Genomic DNA, 19,355 nt, shown 5'->3' with positions numbered 1-19,355 from the left:
GTTAAACTGGTCATTAATTTAATTATTATATATAAAATTTAAAATTTAATAACTTTGGAATTATTAAACATTTTTAATAGCAGATATAAAATTATAATTTTTAAAAAAAATCAATTTAGGGACTAAAGTCTAAATTAACCTAAAAACTATTAAACCTAAATTAACCTAATTAACCTAAAATTAATTTAGCAAGTCCAAGCTAAACGCAGTTAAGATATATCTTCAAATTTAAAATTATCGAGATAGAAAATTAAGTACATAATTAATTTTATTATATATTTTAAATTTATATTCATTATATTTCAATTATAGAATTGAGTGTGATGAATTTATACATTTTTTTAAGATTAAATTCAATTATTTAAATGGTAAATCTTTTTGGAATAGCTGGAATTATTTAAACCCTAATATTTGAATTGATATTTGCTAACTATTTTTTAAAAATTATATATTCAATTTAAAATTTATTTTTAAGAGTGATTAGGATGAAATTAAATAAAATTAAAATAAATATATGAGACAAAAAAATATTTTTAAACTTAACTTCGAGTTGGTCCAATTTTTTGAGTCCACTAAATGGGTTGAGTTCATCGTATTTTCTGGGTCACTAAGTTTTTTTAACGTGGTTATTCAAGTTTCTCCCGTGATGAAATCAGGTCGCTACATGTTGATCGAAGACAATTGAGAACAATCAACTCAAAACTTGAAATGATCCCTGTTGCTAACATAGCATGATTTATGCCCAATTCGAGATGAGCAAATTAAAGAAAAAGCTTTAAATTTTAATTTTGTAAGTAATTTTATTAATCTTGAGAGATAAACGTCTAGTTTTTTAATTTAAAATATCCATTAATATGACCCTCGATCCTCTGGGACCCACATATATTAACAAGCTAGTAATTTCACAAATGAACACATTCATAAAAAGTGTACATATATAGATAAAATCCCGAGGAATAGTCCTCTCTATATAATAAAGTAGCATTTTATCCCTATAAAAAAAACTTAATTAAGCTGTGAACTTCCGACCTCGAGAAAACAATAATATATGGATTACTGAATTATATCAAACTAGCTATCTCAATTTGTTTATCGGATTGAATACAATTCAGTTTAATAAATTCTTTAGGTGAACTCAAATCAAGCAAAAAATCCTTTGCTTGTTCGTTTCTTCATAAGAACGAGCAACAAATAACGTTCATTCAAAACATCACACGACGGTTTAATAAATTATTTATTATTATTTTTAATCATATTTTCATGTATATAATTTTTTTAAAAATTGCAAATAAGGACAAAAGAGGATGAAGATCGTGAGAATAAGTGGTGGGAGGAGAAACAACAAATAAATTTCATTTGATTCAGATTGAAAGGATGGCAAAAAAAAAATAATAAATAAAAAGTAAAAGGACTGATTTGAAAAGTTGGAAACATATTTTATTTTATTTTATTTTATTTCATTTATTTTAATGGCCTATCAAAACAAAAGAAAATTAAGAAAATTGGTGAATGGACAAATGGCAAAAAGGTCAAACAAGTAATCATATAAATAAATAAATAAAATATAAATATATTATTTTAATTTATTTTCCTCTCTCATACGTGATGCCTACTAATTACTTTGTGGGGAAGCACTGACGTATGGAGAAAATTCGTTTATTTCAATGCTTTTATATATATATATATATAGTTAATAGGGACTGAAATGAAAATTAAAAATTTTAGGGACAAAATAAAAAATACTTCAAAAAAATGATACTAAATTGCAACTCAATTAATAAATAAGATATCAATTATAAATTATAAGTTAGTAGTTCCATATTTATTTTTACCGTCCAAAATTTGAACTCCAAAATAGTTAATATATCGATGTTGATATTATAATATTTTAATTATGAACATATCAATAAAATATAAATATTAATATTAACGGTTATTTTCGTAAATATATGAGTCATTAAGTTATTTGTGTATTATATTCATATTAATAATTAATCAATTTTTTTTTTTTAATGTATTTTGAATTTTTATATGTTGATGTCAAACCTAAACGTTTTTTTTTTAATATTTAAAAATGTCAATGGGAATTTTAATTAAACAATAATAATTTTCATTGATGAAATTTTCAAGATGGAATATGCCTTCATGAAATTAACAAAAAGAATACTTAAAAAAAAATTATTTATTTATAAAAATGTATAAAAACGAAATTGATAAAAAAAAAAAAAGGAAAAATCAAAATTTAACCATAAAATTATCAAATTATATTAATTTTTATTATATAGTCTCATATAATCTTGATCTTAAATTTAAAAAAAAAATAATTAATTTTTTCCTCAAATAAATTTTTGTTCAAAAAGTCATTTAAAAAAAAGTAGTGTCTCATATATGAATTATAACAGCTCGAGACCACCACTAGTAGATATTGTCAGTTTTGGCTATTATGTATCGTCATCAGTTTGATGGTTTTTAAATACATATGTTAGGGAAGTTTCCACACCATGATAAGAAGTGAGTCGTTCCCATTATACTCGTTTGAGATAGACACTATCCACATATTGCCTTAATGATACAATATTGTGAATTCGAGCATAAACCTTCATGGGTTTGTTTTTTGTTTCATGAAAATATGTTCGAGAAAAAGTAACGTGCGATCTTGATTGCATTCTCGTTAACTAGTTAAGACATTATAGTATAGGTGAAGTACCGTAAACAGAACCATACCAATTGGTTTGGGGGCGGTTCGATATTCCAAATTGTGTAAATTGATAAGAATGGAGGGGCTTAATTGCAAAATGAACCGACCAGAAGTTTTTGGGGGTTAAAAATGAGAAGAATTGAAGACATGGTGGAGATGTTTTTCCTGAAAACGAGGAGAAACCAAAGGAAGAACAAAAGGATCAGGTCAAAGCTGTGGGTTGTATTTGGAAAAGTCAACGATAGTAATGGTTGGCTTTAATAGGGGTGTTTTATTTATTATTTTATATTTTTTAATAAGAAAAAAAGAAAATAATAATTTTTAAAAAGAAAAAAGGAAAAAAGAAAAGGGGGAGGGGGGAGGGGGGAGGGATTCAGTTGAGAGTAATTGAGGCTCTCATTGAATCTCCTCCACCAAACAAAAGCTCTAAAATCCCATTTTCTTCACTCCATGCTTTCTTTCTTTCCTTCCTCAAGGTACGTTTCTCTCTCTCTCTCTCTAGAATTTCGATTATCGTCTTTCTTTTACGACACTCGTAGAGCTCGGGATCGGACTTTTGACGTCAAGTAAGGTAATAGGATGTCTTATATATGCTAAGTTAGGCTCGGTTCGCTTTCAATTCTTGTCTTCTTTGCTTTTTTTTTTTTTTTCTTTAGTTGTCACGTTTCTTGAATCTTGGTTATATATACGTATTTTTTTCCTTATAATTTGATATTGTATTGTTAAATCTGTTATGTTTTAACGTGTAAATATATGATTGAGAGAAGCTCAAATTTTGAAGAGTGTAAAGGAATGAGCGACTGAAACTGTCGTATAGTTCTTGTTTGGATGAACGAGTTTATGAAGACTTTATTGATATTAAGATGAACGAGTTTATTGATCTTGATGTTGATTTTTATAGGTTGGTTTGTGAGGAATTTAAGAAGAGTAAAAACGTATTATTTTTTTTTTAACCTTTTAGAAGTCTTTTCGTATATAATTTAGGGTTTTAGAGGTCGTTTTGTTTAAAATTTAGAGTCGGTGTGTCGGGTTGTTGTCAAAATGGTTATTGATCAAAATTTTATAGGAATAAATTTTGTTTGTATTTAATTTACAAAATTAATATTGGCAACCTTATATATAATTTTAATAGATTAATTTTTTTTAATCCATTTAAAATTAGTTATTTTAATTGGATGACTGATTTGATATATTTTTATCTATAAAAATTAATTAAATAACTATTTGATTATTTAATTTAAGTTTATTATTATTAATTCAAATTATGATGTATTAACGATGAATGAAACTAATTAAAATTAGTCCCATTAAATCATTAATTGATTATAAATATTAAAAGTTAACTTTGTACTGAAGTAATTTATTTAATCCCAATTAACTAATTAAATATTATTTAACATACGGTTAGCTAATTACTAATCATTTTAGTCAATAAGTAATTTCATCTATTTAATAAACTTTTATATATCTGTAAAAATAAATTAAATATATATTTACATAAATTATTGTTGACTTATACTAATTAAATAATTAATTACATGAATTTTGATAAACCATGATCAATTAGTTAATACATTATTTTCATGAGTATAAACCTTTATCTATTCTCGTTTAGCACCAAACGGACCCATAAAATCATGTATCGATATTTTCGTAGGATGCTTTCACTTCGAAACCCTTATCCGTTCCCGTGTGTTAAAAGCGTTTTTATTTTTTCTACAACCTGAATACAACTTCCGTATTCTCCTTCTAAAAATCAAAGTTTTAAAACCTCCATTTTGATCATCAGAAACTCGTTAACATTTGAACTTCTGATCTCGTGATCTTATTGAAAATGTAGGTAATGCTTGAACTCTCGAAGCCGAGGTAGCTGAATGGCAACAAGTAGAGCGAAAGAAAGCTGTGGTTTGGGGAAGGAGAGGAAGATCACAGCTCCCAGTTCTGTCACCATTCCTAATGTTAATACTTCAACCAAGAGAACTCCAAAGTCATCTCCAAGAGGCATCTCCACTGATCAAAAGCTATCTTCCTTTCCTTCTTCACCATCATCATCATCTTCTTCTTCTACTCATTCTCTTTCAATCCTCCCTCAGAAACATGTTCCGAATTACCTCAAATCCACGGCCAGCTCCCGTCACGACCATAACTTTAAGCCGATCAAGAAGTCTGCAGGCCCTACACCGATACCCGAGGGCAAGCCTAGTTTGAATAGAAGAAGATCTTTTGACAAACCGCCCCCGGCTACGCAACGTTTGGGGAAGCCATTTCGATCGCCTGAACCGAGGAATAGGGCTGCTCATGCTCCGGTCCGGTCTTCCTCTTTTGGGGCCAAACCATCCACCACAATTGTCAGCTCTACAAAGACTGGTTTTTTGGAGAGATCAGGTTCCAAAATCTACAAGGTGGGAGGGAAAACACAACAATCAGTTCAAACATTGAAAAGTAGTAGTAATGTAAGGAAAAGCTTGAAGAGAGAATCTAGCAATGCTGCTTCTGCTTCATCAGCAGAAATGGTTCCCAAGACTAAGAATGCTGTTGAACATGTAGGTCAGAGTCCTGTTTTAGTTCTTGGTGCTAATGAGGAGGACTTAAAGAAGATCGAGTGCGAACTCGATCTATGTCTTCCGGATCCAAGGCCTGAATTAGATAAAGAACTTAGTACTACTGATCAGGTTGAAAAGAGGCTTCACCATCATCAGCCTATACAGGACACAAAGATCTTCAAAGTAGTTGGTTCTAATAAGAAAGTGGAAGAAACTCCAGGGGCAGCTGAGACTGATAATGCCAAATCGTCGATCCGGGAAGACGAAAATCGAGAACAAAATGAAGGGGAAGGAGAAGAAGAAGCTAAAGAAGAGGAGAAACCAGAGAGAATTGAAGTGGAAAAGGAGGAAGTTTTTGGTGTTGTTGCATCAGAGGAAAGCACAAACAACAAAAATGAAGAAGAGAAGAGCCACACCGATCCCATTCAGGTAGGAGTCATTGTTTTAGAACACAAAGAAGTAGAAGATGGGCAGAGTTCCAAGGAAGAAAATCACAACAGTACAGAGAAAGAGGCCGAAGCGACCGAGAAGGTGGCAGCCGCCGCCGCCGCCGCCGCAGCAGAGGCGGCAGCAGCCAAACCACGACAAGGAGGACCAGGGAGAAAGGAGTCTCCAGCAGTGTACAATCATGTAATAGAGGAGACAGCAAGTAAGCTTTTGGAGAAGAGGAAGAACAAGGTAAGGGCATTGGCAGGAGCATTTCAGACAGTCATTGACTATGAATCCTCGTCCAAATGACAGATAACTGCCTGCCATTTTCACATTCTCCATTGATTAACAGTACAACATCCATTTGAACACTAAATTGTAGAGAGTTGAGGTTTTTGTTCTTCCTATTTTTCCTTGTTGTTCGTTTCTGAGTTTCTTTACATGTACAATAAAATGACAGAATTTGGGAGACAAGATTGTATCAGTTTGTTCTTTTTTTTCTTTTCCTATGCAACCTGTTGAATTACAAACTTTGAAGCACGTTGTATAATTAATTCTTTTGTTTTAGTAAGAAACCCAGTTTTCATTCAAAAGAAATCGCCCACAAGAAAAAAAAAAAAATAAAAAAAAAAAAAAAAAAAAAAAAAAAAAAAAAAAAAAAAAAAAAAAAAGAGACACCAACTAAATAGAGTTTATTAACACTCCCTTAAAATTTTACAAAATAAACAAAAATAAACATTTAATATCTAAAGAAAAAAAGGGTAAACTTTATTTTTCAAGATCCAAAGCATGGTCATATCACTTTATTCTATTTCTTTCTTAAAATTTAGTAGCTAAAAATTTGTATTAAAGAGCTTCCTTTTTGTGTAAAAATTAAACAAAGTTAAGAATATGCCGACCCAAAAAACATTTTGAATGCACAAAATACTCAGTAAATCAAATCATAAAATAAAAGGACCAAAGTATTTAAACCCGCCAAAGACTAATTTTGAGCAGCAGCCGAACCATCCACTCAATCGTAGATAAAAAAAAAATAAAAAAAAAAAAAAAAAAAAAAAAAAAAAAAAAAAAAAAAAATTAAATCGTCTTAAAGTAAGATTAACTACTCCATTACAGTTCTTTACAAAATTGATAAAAAAAAAAAAAATAATAATAATAATAATAAAAAAAACGTGGGCAATTTCGAAACCTCGAACAAAAATAAGACCTTTTTTTTTTTGTCTTTATTGGGCTGTCTTACAATATTTTTTAAAAAAATATTGAAAAGAAATAGAAAAAAAAAACAAAAAACAAAAAACAAAAGTTGTACGATTAGATATAAATAAATTTGTTTTTTAAAATCTAGAAAGAAAAAAATAAACAAGGTAAAAAGAGTTGAATTAGAGCAGCTAGGATTGGTCAAACCTGGAGATCCACGAGTTCCTACTGTGAAGACGAGTGTACGAAATTCCCCCATCTGGACTTTGTTCCGGATCTAGAACTTTTCTTCTCCTTCTTTCTGGAGTGGGTCAGAATCTTCTAGATGCACGCGGTTCTCCACCATAACAGGCCAAACCCCAAAGAAACCTCAAATTCCCTGAAACTTCCTTCTTTCTCTCTCTATAAAGTCTTCCAAGTCCACCACTTTCCCAACCAGATTTATCACCCAAAACCCAAAAAAGAAATCAGGAACCAAACAAACAATTAACAGAAAGAAGCTTAGAAGCCAAAGAAAAGCAAGAACCTGAAGGAGGTGACAAGATGTGTTTGGTGTTCGTGTGCGATGAGGATCAGAGGGTGCTGTCCAGGCAACCAGCTCCAGGCGCTTGCCCCTTCTGCGGAGGCATGATCCAGGCCACCGACGTTGAAAGCCAATGGAGGTTCTGCTTCCTCCCCCTTTACTGGAAAACCAAACGCAAGTTCTATTGCACCATGTGCACCAGACAACTCGTTATACAGTAGAAACAATACTATCTTACAGATTTTTTCTTTTTTTTTTTTTGTACTTTTTCTTCATGATCTGTGAAGTTTAGACAGGGGGTTGACCTATTTTATCTTTGTTTTGTGATTTTAATCAGTGTTTGTGTAAAGAAATCTATTACTTTTAAGAAATAGAGATACCATATACGTACCTTGATTGCTCCAAAATATTGGCCTTTCTTCTGCCACGTCTCTTTTATGATTATGAGCTACTTCGCGTGTGCAGCATGATCTCTGCAGAAACGGTTTGTAATCCTGGATATCTTCGAAAGTAGAATTATACATATCTTAATATGAACTAGAAATGGAGCATAACAAATGAAATTACTCGTCAATTTTTACAATTCAATATTCCATCACTTGCAGAGCTTCAGTTTTTTAAAAAATGCTGATACAACAGATTTGGGGTAGGGTTTTGTTGCAAGACATGTTGGGATGTTCTCTGGTTGTTCTATCCATAGTTTGTGGGCGATTGAACTTGCTTTTAGTTTCTCCGACAAGTTGACGATCTGAGTTTCTCCCTTCACCTCAAGAGTAACCTACATAAAGTTAAATAAAGTCAGTACTGACTTCAGGGATCAAGAAGTCCAGAACGACTTAAGGGATCAATGAAATGCAGAACAACTGTAATTTCAACTAATTAAGTTGCACACGATTAGAATCTGATGAGCAAGGAAACATCCAATTGGCAGTTCAATCGTTTTGCAAGCTTGAAATGATGGAGAGCCTAGACAGATACAACCGTATGAATATTAGGTCGAAAAATCAGAACATTCAGCAAACAATACGAGCAAGGAGGACTCAAACTTCAGAATAGCAAAAATGTACTTCAAATGGAGAACACAAGAACCGAAACAAAAATAGTTTTACAGTAAACAATTGTTCTTCCAAAATGCTTGATAGACGCAAAATGTTCTTTCCAGAATTAAACAAATCAACAAGCGACGAGAACCACAACACGAAAGTTCCAAATTGCTCAGAATGTCTCATCTAGACCGACTTAACAGCGCGCGCACCAACGAAGCAAATTTTCAGCTTATCAACAGAAAAGCTTCAAGGCTGCACACGAATACTACATTGTCCGTCCGAGTTCGAGGCACCAGACTTCACAATCAGATTTAAAAATGGAATCAAAAGTTCGACTAACCTTATGCATAGAATCGATATTGTGTGGACTACAGTACTCGGAAGTGTGGGGATCGTCTTTGTTCAACCAAACAGCGGAGACTGAAGCATGGCATCCCTGAGTTACGACGCTTCCAAGTGGCCACGAATCGATTAGATCTCTCCGGAGCACCACGTACTGAATCAAAACGTCGGCTGTCTTCTCCACGCCGTCGTCCGGTGGAGGAGCGGAATTACTTTCAGCGGATTCACTCATAGAAGCGGAGCTAAACAGATTCGAATTTCGGTTACGAGAGCGGAGACTGAGTGAAGAAGAGGGCCAAACCCTAGACCTCGAACACGAACAGAGCTTCGTGGATTTGGAAATGGAGAAAGTGAATGGAGACGCTGAAATTACAGAAATCATGATATCTTCACACAAGGTAGCACATGAAACCATGCTACCGAACTTTCAGATTTCAAGTGTAAACGTCCGTCCAGAAATTCAATGTGGGCCTTATGGGCCTAAAGAATGGGCCCGCTATTGTTTGAAATACCTAGCCTTAAGCCTAGGCCCAATAGAATATGAATAAAATAATATTTTTTTTATTAAAAATAGCATAGGCATCCCTATTTATATTATTAGAATGAAAATTTAATTACGGAACATTTTGATACTATTTTAATGATTTTACTTCGAATTTAAATATTTTTAATATTTTTATTTTATTTTTTAACAAAATTAAGAATCAAAATTCTCTATCACACAATTAAAATTGATTCAGAGTCCATGTTTGGAACATTAGACCCGTGCAATATAGCCATATTACCTATTTGACCTGTCGAAAATTAGGACCTCATGAGTACTCGCCCCACACGAGTATTTGGAGAGGAAAATAAAGGAGCGGAAAGAGATTTCTCCCTAATTAAATAAATGGGGCCAGAGACCTGTCCCTACATAATTCCCCGACCCATTTCACCTCGTTAACATAAATATAGATATATATGTACGTGTATATATATATTTAAATAATAACAATATCATCAACTATCCCCATCATTTGTTTGACTAATGAACATTGAAAAAAAGAACCAAAATATTATCTCCAAAGTCATTGCCCCAACTATTTTAGGACATAACTTCAAATTTATTCCTTTTTCACCCCAACTAACTAACATAATTAATAAATCCCCCACTTTTCCAAACATTAATTTGTTAAAACATCCACGTCCAAACCAAGTGATCTTATCTATATCTTCTTATCCCAACTTTTCAAATCAAACCCAAATAAAACCAACATTATTCAAATTTTTGACTCGGTTGATTATCCTTTCATATAAAGATAATTAAAATTAAGGGGTATAATTGAAATTTTATAAGAATAAAGGGACTAAATTGAAAAACAAAATTTAAACCATATTTGTCGGTACATTATGAAATTTATGTTGAGATATAATATTTAGAGAATATATTATAATAATTAGTTATGGAATATATCTCAATTTTATTTCATTTTATGATTTGATTAGTAATATATTTTATTTTATTTTCAATATTTAATTAGTTTATATTTTTCTTATCGGTAGGTATTATTCCCAATTTTATTTCTCATTCTTAAGGATTTATTATATTTTTATCTTTATAGGTTAAAAATTCAAATTTAGTCCCAATATTTTTTTTAATAATCTTAAAATAGTCCTTAATTTAGAAATTGGTAGAATAGGAATAAAACTGGAAAAGAAGGTTAAATGACAATTTTAATTTTTAAATTTGAAATTACAAATTTAGTATTCGAATTTTCAACAAATTTAAATATATACTTTACAAACTAATTAATTTTTAAAAATTTAAATTTGTTAAGAGAATTGTTAAATACAAAATTAAAATTAAAAGTTTAAATATTAATTTAACTATATAAAAAAAATACTATTTTATGTATAATGGATACAATACATATACGACGAGAAAATAAAATCAAGGGGAAAACGNAAAAAAAAAAAAAAAAAAAAAAAAAAAAAAAAAAGGAAAAATAGAGAGGGAAAGAGAAGGTAAGGCTAGGGATTATTGTTCTTCTTGTCCATCGATATCATGGTGCTCCTGTTGCAGATCCGCCAGAGAGAAGCTTCTAGACTTGAAGCTCATCAATCTTCTGTGATGAAAATCTGAAAATCTTTTTTCCTTCGGTTCTTCTTCTTCATCTTCATTATCTTCTGAAGAATATGGAGCAAGTGATTCATCTTCGTCGCCGTCGCCATCGTCGTGGTGTTGTTCTTCTCTGAGCGCTAACAGAGGCATCGACTTAGGGTTTGGCCAGGTGTAGAAGGAAGTTTTCCTGGCCAATTTCGACGCAATCAAAAATCGCCTCCTCTTGTTGAATGAGTTTTCAGGTTTCTCAATGTCTTTTACTGATTTCGCTTCTGCTAGATTCGCAAACGATTTTGATTTTCCAGAAAAATGACTCGATAAGCCTCTCCTGATTTAAAATTTCAACAAATCTCAAATTGAGGCCAGCAAATTGAACAGGACAAATTTCTTTAAATCGAATCGAGTGATTGAGTTCATCTCCTTCAATTAATCGATCAAACAACAGCGGAAGAGAAGGAAAAGGAAAACTAACTTACTTAATTGGAAGAGACCTTTCCAACGATTCGACAGAGTTCAATCCTGCATTTAATTTACTCTGAACTTCCTCGCGATCTCCGCCAGTAGACGAAACGCTCTCCTCATCGCTATGATCATCAGGAACTCCAATCGACGACGAGGAATCGGAACGGTAATCGATTTCATCCTCCGGACTTTTACCGGAGGCGAAACGTCCGAAATCCGATTTGATAGAGTTCCAAGGCGATTCAACACGGAGCTGCGGCGGCGGAGATACGGCGGTTCGGTCCCTGACGAAAGAGGAAGAAGAGGCGTCCGGAATGGTGAAAGAGGGAGGACCGAAGAGAACCTCCATGATCGTGAAGATTGAGAATCAAACGGAAGTGGAAGTAGCGGAGATTCCGTTGGTTAAAGAGATAGTGCTGCCATTTACAGAGAGAGAAAGGGATGAAACCGGAAGGGAAAATGCGTTCCATTAAAGGAAGAGCTGCAAAAAAAGGAAGCAGCTGATTATTATTATTATTATTATTATTTTAAAAAAGGCAAATTTTCGGACCAGTTTTATCCAAATTATGGAAATAAATAACAAACGTAAAAAAATATTATTGCCCTAAAATTTAATTTATTTCCTGGTCAAATTATGGCCTACGACTTTTCAGTCAAGTGGAAATTAAATAATTCAATACTAATTTTTTATGAAAAAATATAAAATAAATTTTAATAATTTCCATTCGATTTTTGCAAATTTATAACGACTAATTACGGGTTAATTTCGTGTACTTTTAAGTCGAATACATTTACTCGGCTTTTAAGGGTTAAATTTGTAATTTAACCTATTTAATTAAAACAATTTTTCGAGAATGATGTGTTATATAGCTTTAAAGATCAAACCCATATTTTATATTTTTAACATTATATTCCTAAAATAAAAATTATACAACAGATGAATAGCGGTTTAACGAACAAGTTATACTATGATTCAATTAATTTAAATATTTAATTCTTTCGTGTAATGTTTTTAAAATGATAATATTATAATAAAATAAAAAATTAAATTTGTAACTAATGTTTTTTTATATATTCTAAACTTGGTTGACAAGTCCAACAAGTAATTAAAATTTGAATTATTTGAAAATTTTCTAAATATTAGAATCTTAATTTATGACATTCTTTTATTTGGATTTTTCTTATATATATATATAAATAAATGCCTGAAACGACGCCGTATTATCCACGGAATAAATTTTGACCGGTTCAAGATGACGTGGCAGGGACAGGGGCAAGGAAAAAACGTCAGACCAACCTAAGAGAGAGACTTAAAAAAATGAATAAAAAAATGGTGGGTCCCACTTTATTCATAATTTTAGGTAATCTTTTCTTTTTGCCTTTTTTTAATTCAAATAAAATCCAAATTGATATCCTTATCCAATTAAATATGTATATAATTATAGCCCAATCCTATTCCATAAAAAAAACATTAAATTATTGTCCAACGTGCCCTTTAAACCAATGATTAGGTTGTTAAAAAAACTCGGTGACCTAAAGAATTCGATCGATTGAGTTGGATCGGAGGATCAAGTTATTTGAGGTAGCTCGAGTCTAAATTAAAAATATACACGGGTTGGGTTAGAAAAACTTTTTGGACCAGTTTGAAATTTCGAGTTAGTTAGGTTGGTGACCCGAACAACTCGAATAGAGTTCACATCCAATATTCAATTTTCGAGTTGAGTTGAGTTGAGTTGGGTTGTTCATTTCTTTAAATAATTTTTTAAATATCATATAATACATGTTATATTAATAATTAAAATCTCGTAAAACTCAAATATAAAACATTTACAAATCACAATGTATTATTAACATCAATTACAAACAAATATTCTAAATCTTGGTAACAGTCAAGAAGTAGAGTAGTGTTAGGTTGAGTTGTAACTCTATTTTCTGGATATAGTTGACTCAAAATTTTTATTTTTTTAAAAAATAAACCCAACCCAACCCAACTTTTATGGTTTGTGTTGAGCAGTTCGGATTGGTCGAGTTCTCAGGTCATGAACTTAGACTACAAAAAGAACAATATCGGCTAGTCATGGACTTAGACTATTACACAATCTTCTAGGCACGGAGAACAAGCCTATCTCGCTTGACTACCTTGGCTTGTTGACAAGCCTTGCAACAGTCGGGCACTACTAATCTATCTTGCTTGACCTTGACTAGTTGATACATCTCTAAAATTTATCGAAGAACAAAATTAAATTCAAAATTTATTAGAAATATATGAAATAAATTTTAAATATTGTATTAAATTAAATTTCAAATAAATTCTAGAAGATAAGCTTTTGTGTTTATCTATTTTTGACTTTTCACATCCAAATCTTTATTCCATTTTGACTTTAATATTATTCATGATAATCATTTTTTCTTTTAAAATTCACTTTAATTTATTAATAGCCTACCGACATATATATCTTATATTATAAAAATAAGAGTTTCTTTTATTAAATTATAAATTTATTTTGGACAAATTTATTTCCGTCAGTAATATATTTAATAGATATTTGAAATTTAATTTTATATTTAATACGTTTTCATATATTATAAAATTTTAAAGAATTTAATTCATATATTAGATATAAATTAAAATTTTATATCCATGAAAATTCTAAATTTTAATTTTGTTGTTTAGTAGATCAATAAATTAAAAATATTAATTAGGTTATTTTAGAAAAAAATAGAGATTTAATGGATAAATTTAAGTGAATTTCTTAAATTTTAAATTGAAAAAATAAGACAGATAATAAAAGAAATTGAAGATTAAAATTTATATATTTTTCACTTTAAAATTAATTTAATTTATGTTGAAATATAAACTAATATTTGGTTCCGCTGTTATTTATTTATAAAAAAAAATGTTTAATTAAAATTAAATATTACATATATGTTTGAATGGATAAGCTCTAAAATCCCAACCAATAATTTATTTGTGATGTCGGTTGGATTGAACGAAACAATCACAATTTCAATAATTTTAAAAGAATTAAAATTTAATAGGAAAAAAATGCAATTTTTAATTTTGATTTAATTTTTAATTTTTTTTCAACAATTTTTGGAGCGGAAATTTACCCTAAGGTATAAATTGAGATACTTTTAAAAGTGAGGATAATTTCTCGAGACCTTTTAAATGAAAACAAACTTTAAATTACGAGAGATTATGTTTAAAGTAAAAAAATATTATACAAATGTAGAGAATAAAGTGTCCTTATCAATTGATACTAAAGTCATGATCGAAGCTTAGCTATTTATCGAACATATCTTTACAGTCTTAAGCTATGATTAGTTAGCTTAGATTGAACGACAATAAGATAAGACAGCTTTCTATATCTAAGACGGGTTTTTGCAAACAGAATAGTGTTCGTGTCGAAAGGTGAATAAAGACCAAGCTTCTAGAATTTATTGCTTTTTTTTTCTAGACTCGATAAGGGCTTAATTGCAAATAACCTTTTAGAAAAGGAAAAAAAAAAGTCTAAAAACTAAATTAGTAGTTTTTGTAGGGACTAAAATAAAAAATAGAAGAAATGTAAGGACTAAAAAATAAAAATGATAAGAAATGAAAGAGAGAGATAGGACAATAAGTGGAAATATAAAGAGAAATCTATTAGGGGTCATAAAAATATTTTCGAGTGCTGTTTGTTGAACGGAAATAGCCGCCGTGGACCCCACAAACAGAGTCATAATTGGGTTTTTTTTTTAAAAATAATTGTAATAAATTTTATTAATATCCATAAAATTTTTAAAAATAGATTAAAATACTAATGATTTGGATAATTACGACGTTATTTAGTTAGAAGTCGGTTTGATTTGGACGAAATAAATTAGGTTTATCAGTTGATTAAGTTGTAACATCGTTTTTTTTATTGGAGTTTAATAGGTACGAGAGAAAAATTCAAATCTCTGACCTGTATTCCGAGACCTTGAGGATATATGTTATGCCCGATTAAATCCTAATAATCCATTTATTATAAAAAAAATTATAAAAAATGATTATTTAAGAAAAATAGATCAAAATTATTGAAAATTATTGCAAAATGTAGAGACCAAGAAATGGGTGATGGTGGAGGCATTTCTTCTGGTTGGTGGCCGACAGAGATTGAATGGCAGCACTTGTGAGCTTTCTATTGGTAGTTTCTTTTTCGAAGATCACCGAACGGTAAGCGTAAGCCCTAAAAACATTACAAAGGATTGTTTCATTTGTGGGGGAAAATCAAATTTGTAGCTTAAAAATCTGATTTTCTTTCAAATTAAATGATTGTATTTTAAACCTAATTTAAATAAATTTTAGGTCAATTTATGAAAATTCATTTTTTATATTCTTTTTATTAAATTTATAGCTTGCTATATTCTTTTTCTGCTTAATTTTTAAACATAAATGAAAAAATTACTCTTTTTGACCCTAAAGATTTAAGATATACCTATATATCCTAATTTCTAGCTTTCAAGAAAATAAATTTAAAACGCTCCTAATTGTTGCGTCCACCGCTAGTACACATTGTCTGCTTTGGCTCGATACGTATCACCATTAGCTTCACGATTATAAAACACATGTTAGGGAGCGATTTCTACACCCCCTATATGGAATGCTTCGTTCCCCTCTCAAACCGACATGAGATCTCTCAATACAATAGCCTCTACATTTAAATAAGTCCTTTAAACATGTAAAAATGACAAATTTACGAGAATTATTAGCTTGCAATCTCAAATGATACAACCCCAAACTTTAGGAGTACAAATAGATTAAGGATAGTCGAAATTAAGGAATGGAAAGTGTGATAATAGAGAACTTCAAGCATCACCATTCAACCATGACTCAGTATAACCGATCTAAGCACAACACGATCGATAAAGATAGTAATTATCATTTCAAACGTCGATAGTTTAATCCAAACCTGCCATTGTTGAGCCCGACGGACGAATCAAGAAAATAAAAACAATGCCTAACTATTCTCATCCAGAACAGACAGCAAAGAAAAACCATTAGGCATCACAAACAGGTTTCATGGATGGGTAGATAAACATTTTTACTTTATAATCAATTGCCTTCTTCCTCCCTACCTTAGGATGAGCAAGAAGTGTTATATATTAAAGAATTATACAAAAATCTAACAAATTACACTATCTGGCTTTGCTTAATCATTAATGAGTGAAGGGAGATGGAATATACCTGGTATGTCTTTGAGCTTGTTCATCATTGAGCCCACAAAGCCTTTGGCATGAGCTAGGGAGCCAATATTTCACTCCTCATTGCCGAACCCCTTGTCCGAACCTGGTTCAAGGCGTCGGGCAATTCGGGATATACGAGTCGAGCTCAGTCATCCAACGAAGAGGATTCAGCTTCTTTGAAAGTCACAGAACCATGGAGTTGGAACGACGATGATCTGCGGCGCCATTGCCGAATTTCCCACTAGTCTGCCTAACTTTGAGGCTGCTGTACCGAAGCGGCTTTGGGTGAAAGAGGGACAGCAACATTTTCTCCAGATTCTGCACGGTGTACTTCGCATACTTACTCGAACTTGCGTCTTGCTCGACCAGAGGGCCATAATTTTGCATATAGCTACGGTAAACGGGCACGATGGTTTGAACGATAAGTTGGCATGTCTTCTCCCTCAATTCTCTGTCAGTTATAACCCAGTTTGACTGCTTCTTGTACATGTCTTCAAAAGCTTCATTGAATGTCTTTAAACGTTTCTTAACAAGATCGCGAGCAGTTGCTCGTCCACCCGAGAACATAATCAAACCCTCCCTGCTTAAATGACTAGGAAGTTTACTCCAGCTATCCCTCAAGAAAACTGCAGCATAGTAATCCTTGTACTGTTCATGTTCCTTTACTTTGTCTCCCATTAGTTCCCCGACTTTCGTTCCTTTGAGGTGCTTGTATAGATGCCAATGATTGTTCATAGCGAAAAAGTTCGACAAGGTCGAATCTTCATAAGCCTTTATCCAAGTGTCCAGATTCTGCTCAATGGCTTTGACAAGGTTCGTTACCTCACCGACAAGAAGAGCCTCTTGGAACTTTTCTTTCTTCCAACTCCGGTGAATGACGAGGGCCTGGGTCAGGATCGGCCGATAACCATCGCTGAGCAGTTTATTACTGTAATCGATAATGAAGTTAACCAACCTTGGAACTGCCCCATCTAAAGGTGGAGGATTTTGCCTCTGGAGCTCCACCTGAACTAGAAGTTCCCAGAAAATCTCGGCTACGCCATCGATAACCCTCTTAATTAGATCTCGAGTCAAGTTTTGAATTTCCAAACAGGCAGCCCCGCCGAACAGCCTATTAAAGTCGAGTCTCAGTTTGTTCAAGGATGCAAAGATATCTAACAACTTCAATAGCTTAATAGGATCATTCTTGCTTTCTGTAACAGTTTTCCCAAATTGAAGAAATGCAAGAATACCAGCTTGAGTTGCTATCTTTGCAAAACAGCCCATCCAAACATCCAATCCTATCCTCTCAAAAACATCATTACAAAGCTTGAATTCAGCTTCAAACAAATGTTTCACTGCAAACTCCAAATGCGTTCCCCATTTCGCAATGTACCCTTCGATGCTCTGTACATCATTGAACTCGGAAACCGATATCTCCAAGTAATCCAAACCAAGACCCTGCAAACTAGCCCTAACGTTAGAGCTACGAACTTCAACGTAAATGGATATGCATCGTTCGAGTCGTTTATTAGCAATCAATCTCCCAAGAATGGCTTGAAGTTTGTGAATAACAGTCACAGGCAATGGAGATGGAGCAATGCAAGCTTGCTCACCGACAGACGCTGCAGAAGACATGGGAAGGGGAACGCTGTGCTCCGTTAACAGACGCCTAAACTCGTTCTCTAGTTTATCTAAAGCAGCATTCAAAAGGCCTCCATCAAGCTCAGTCTTCTCCTCATCACTCTGTAAATCCCTCAGTTTCTTCAACGAGTTCTTCAAACTCCCAAGATATTTCTCATCAGCCACAGTATTATCTTCCAAATACTCAACTATGTCCTCCAACCACTGGATTCCCAGCCCACAGTTATCTCCCAAGAATCTCAATGCCTCTTCCATACGTTTCAACACCGACAAATAACCAGGGAGATCATTCCGCGGGTCCGATAACAGAGACTTTTCAAGGCCATGAACAGCATCAAAAACCTTAAGCACCGCCGCCGCAGGGCCAACAGCACGGTTTATATGGCCACCGACGGCGACGAGAGCTTCCTTATCAGCACGAATAGGCCGAACAGCCGCTTCTAAAGTCGGCAATCTTTGGCTAATCTCCTCCAATCTCGACCCAGCTTTCTGCAACGCAAATCCTAGAGCCCTAGATTTCTCTAAACTAGCCTTCAACGACCTAGTAGCAGACACCAAATTCTCAATATTCTTCTTCCCCTTCCCCTTCCCATCAACCAACACCGGTGCCGTCATTTTCTACACAAACCCTAAAACCCCCAATAATCAAGATTTTCCAGAATCAAAATCGCCAGTTAAAACCCGAAATCAAGAGCAATAGAAACAGCGGGAAACAAAAAACAACAAATGAAACGAAGATTGTTCGTAACTTTCCGGAAATCATGAGGGAAAAACTCCCTGGGAATCATCGAAATGGAAAAAATCCAAAATCAAATAGAATAAGTACAAGAAGTAAACCTCATGTACTGTGTAACTCGCTGGACCTAAACGAAAAAAACGCAATCAGCAACAAAAAAAAAAAAACAGAGATAGCAGTGATGAACAACAGGAAGAGACAATGTAGAACAGAAACAACAACTGAGAGAGAGAGAGAGAGCGAGAGAGAGGGAGAGCTCGAAGAAACACTCACATGGAGGAGAGAAAATCTGGGAAAATGGGTCTGAGTTGACTCAGCAAGATGAATCGGAAGAAGGGTAATTCGAAAATGGGGACCCGAGATTCGGAATCAGAGCCTGAGGATTCAATGAGAGAGAGAGAGAGAGAGAGAGAGAAGGAGAATGGCAAAGCGCATGACAGTAAGGCAAAT

General features: G+C 32.7%; 5 protein-coding genes across 7 annotated transcripts; 2 read left to right on the top strand and 3 right to left on the bottom strand.

Annotated features, from left to right (window-relative positions):
* Positions 1-4,336: 4,336 nt before the first annotated feature.
* LOC111805364 (putative peptidyl-tRNA hydrolase PTRHD1) lies at positions 4,337-9,208 on the bottom strand. Of its 2 annotated transcripts, XR_002816662.1 has the most exons (5): positions 8,777-9,208; positions 7,782-8,168; positions 7,394-7,571; positions 7,075-7,293; positions 4,337-5,093 (listed from the first exon to the last, which is right to left on the bottom strand). XR_002816662.1 is itself a non-coding variant. In XM_023690421.1 (2 exons), exons 1-2 carry the CDS (start codon positions 9,191-9,193, stop codon positions 7,986-7,988), a joined length of 600 nt encoding a protein of 199 aa, XP_023546189.1. In that variant the 5' UTR covers positions 9,194-9,208; the 3' UTR covers positions 7,639-7,985. The 2 variants fall into 2 exon arrangements, 1 of the variants encoding a protein (XP_023546189.1); XM_023690421.1 differs by lacking the exons at positions 4,337-5,093; positions 7,075-7,293; positions 7,394-7,571 and having other exon boundaries at positions 7,639-8,168.
* LOC111805499 (cell wall protein RBR3-like) lies at positions 4,573-5,979 on the top strand. Its single transcript, XM_023690602.1, has one exon. It carries the CDS (start codon positions 4,573-4,575, stop codon positions 5,977-5,979), a length of 1,407 nt encoding a protein of 468 aa, XP_023546370.1.
* Positions 7,292-7,780, top strand: LOC111805366. Its single transcript, XM_023690422.1, has one exon. It carries the CDS (start codon positions 7,411-7,413, stop codon positions 7,609-7,611), a length of 201 nt encoding a protein of 66 aa, XP_023546190.1. The 5' UTR covers positions 7,292-7,410; the 3' UTR covers positions 7,612-7,780.
* A 1,427-nt stretch (positions 9,209-10,635) lies between the features above and the next one.
* Positions 10,636-11,859, bottom strand: LOC111805363. The gene is made up of 2 exons (XM_023690420.1): positions 11,356-11,859; positions 10,636-11,207 (listed from the first exon to the last, which is right to left on the bottom strand). Exons 1-2 carry the CDS (start codon positions 11,688-11,690, stop codon positions 10,796-10,798), a joined length of 747 nt encoding a protein of 248 aa, XP_023546188.1. The 5' UTR covers positions 11,691-11,859; the 3' UTR covers positions 10,636-10,795.
* Positions 11,860-16,193: 4,334 nt separating this feature from the next.
* Positions 16,194-19,355, bottom strand: LOC111805669 (exocyst complex component EXO70A1-like). Of its 2 annotated transcripts, XM_023690826.1 has the most exons (3): positions 19,179-19,355; positions 19,007-19,032; positions 16,194-18,798 (listed from the first exon to the last, which is right to left on the bottom strand). In XM_023690826.1, the coding sequence occupies exon 3, from the start codon at positions 18,782-18,784 to the stop codon at positions 16,730-16,732; it is 2,055 nt and encodes a 684-aa protein (XP_023546594.1). In that variant the 5' UTR covers positions 18,785-18,798; positions 19,007-19,032; positions 19,179-19,355; the 3' UTR covers positions 16,194-16,729. The 2 variants fall into 2 exon arrangements, with proteins under 2 accessions (XP_023546594.1, XP_023546595.1); XM_023690827.1 differs by lacking the exon at positions 19,007-19,032.

Source organism: Cucurbita pepo, chromosome LG11 (genome assembly GCF_002806865.2).
Source record: "Cucurbita pepo subsp. pepo cultivar mu-cu-16 chromosome LG11, ASM280686v2, whole genome shotgun sequence".
Classification (NCBI taxonomy): Eukaryota; Viridiplantae; Streptophyta; class Magnoliopsida; order Cucurbitales; family Cucurbitaceae; genus Cucurbita; species Cucurbita pepo.
The sequence above is the reverse complement of the archived record's forward strand: the minus strand, read 5'-3'. Positions and strand labels throughout refer to the sequence as shown.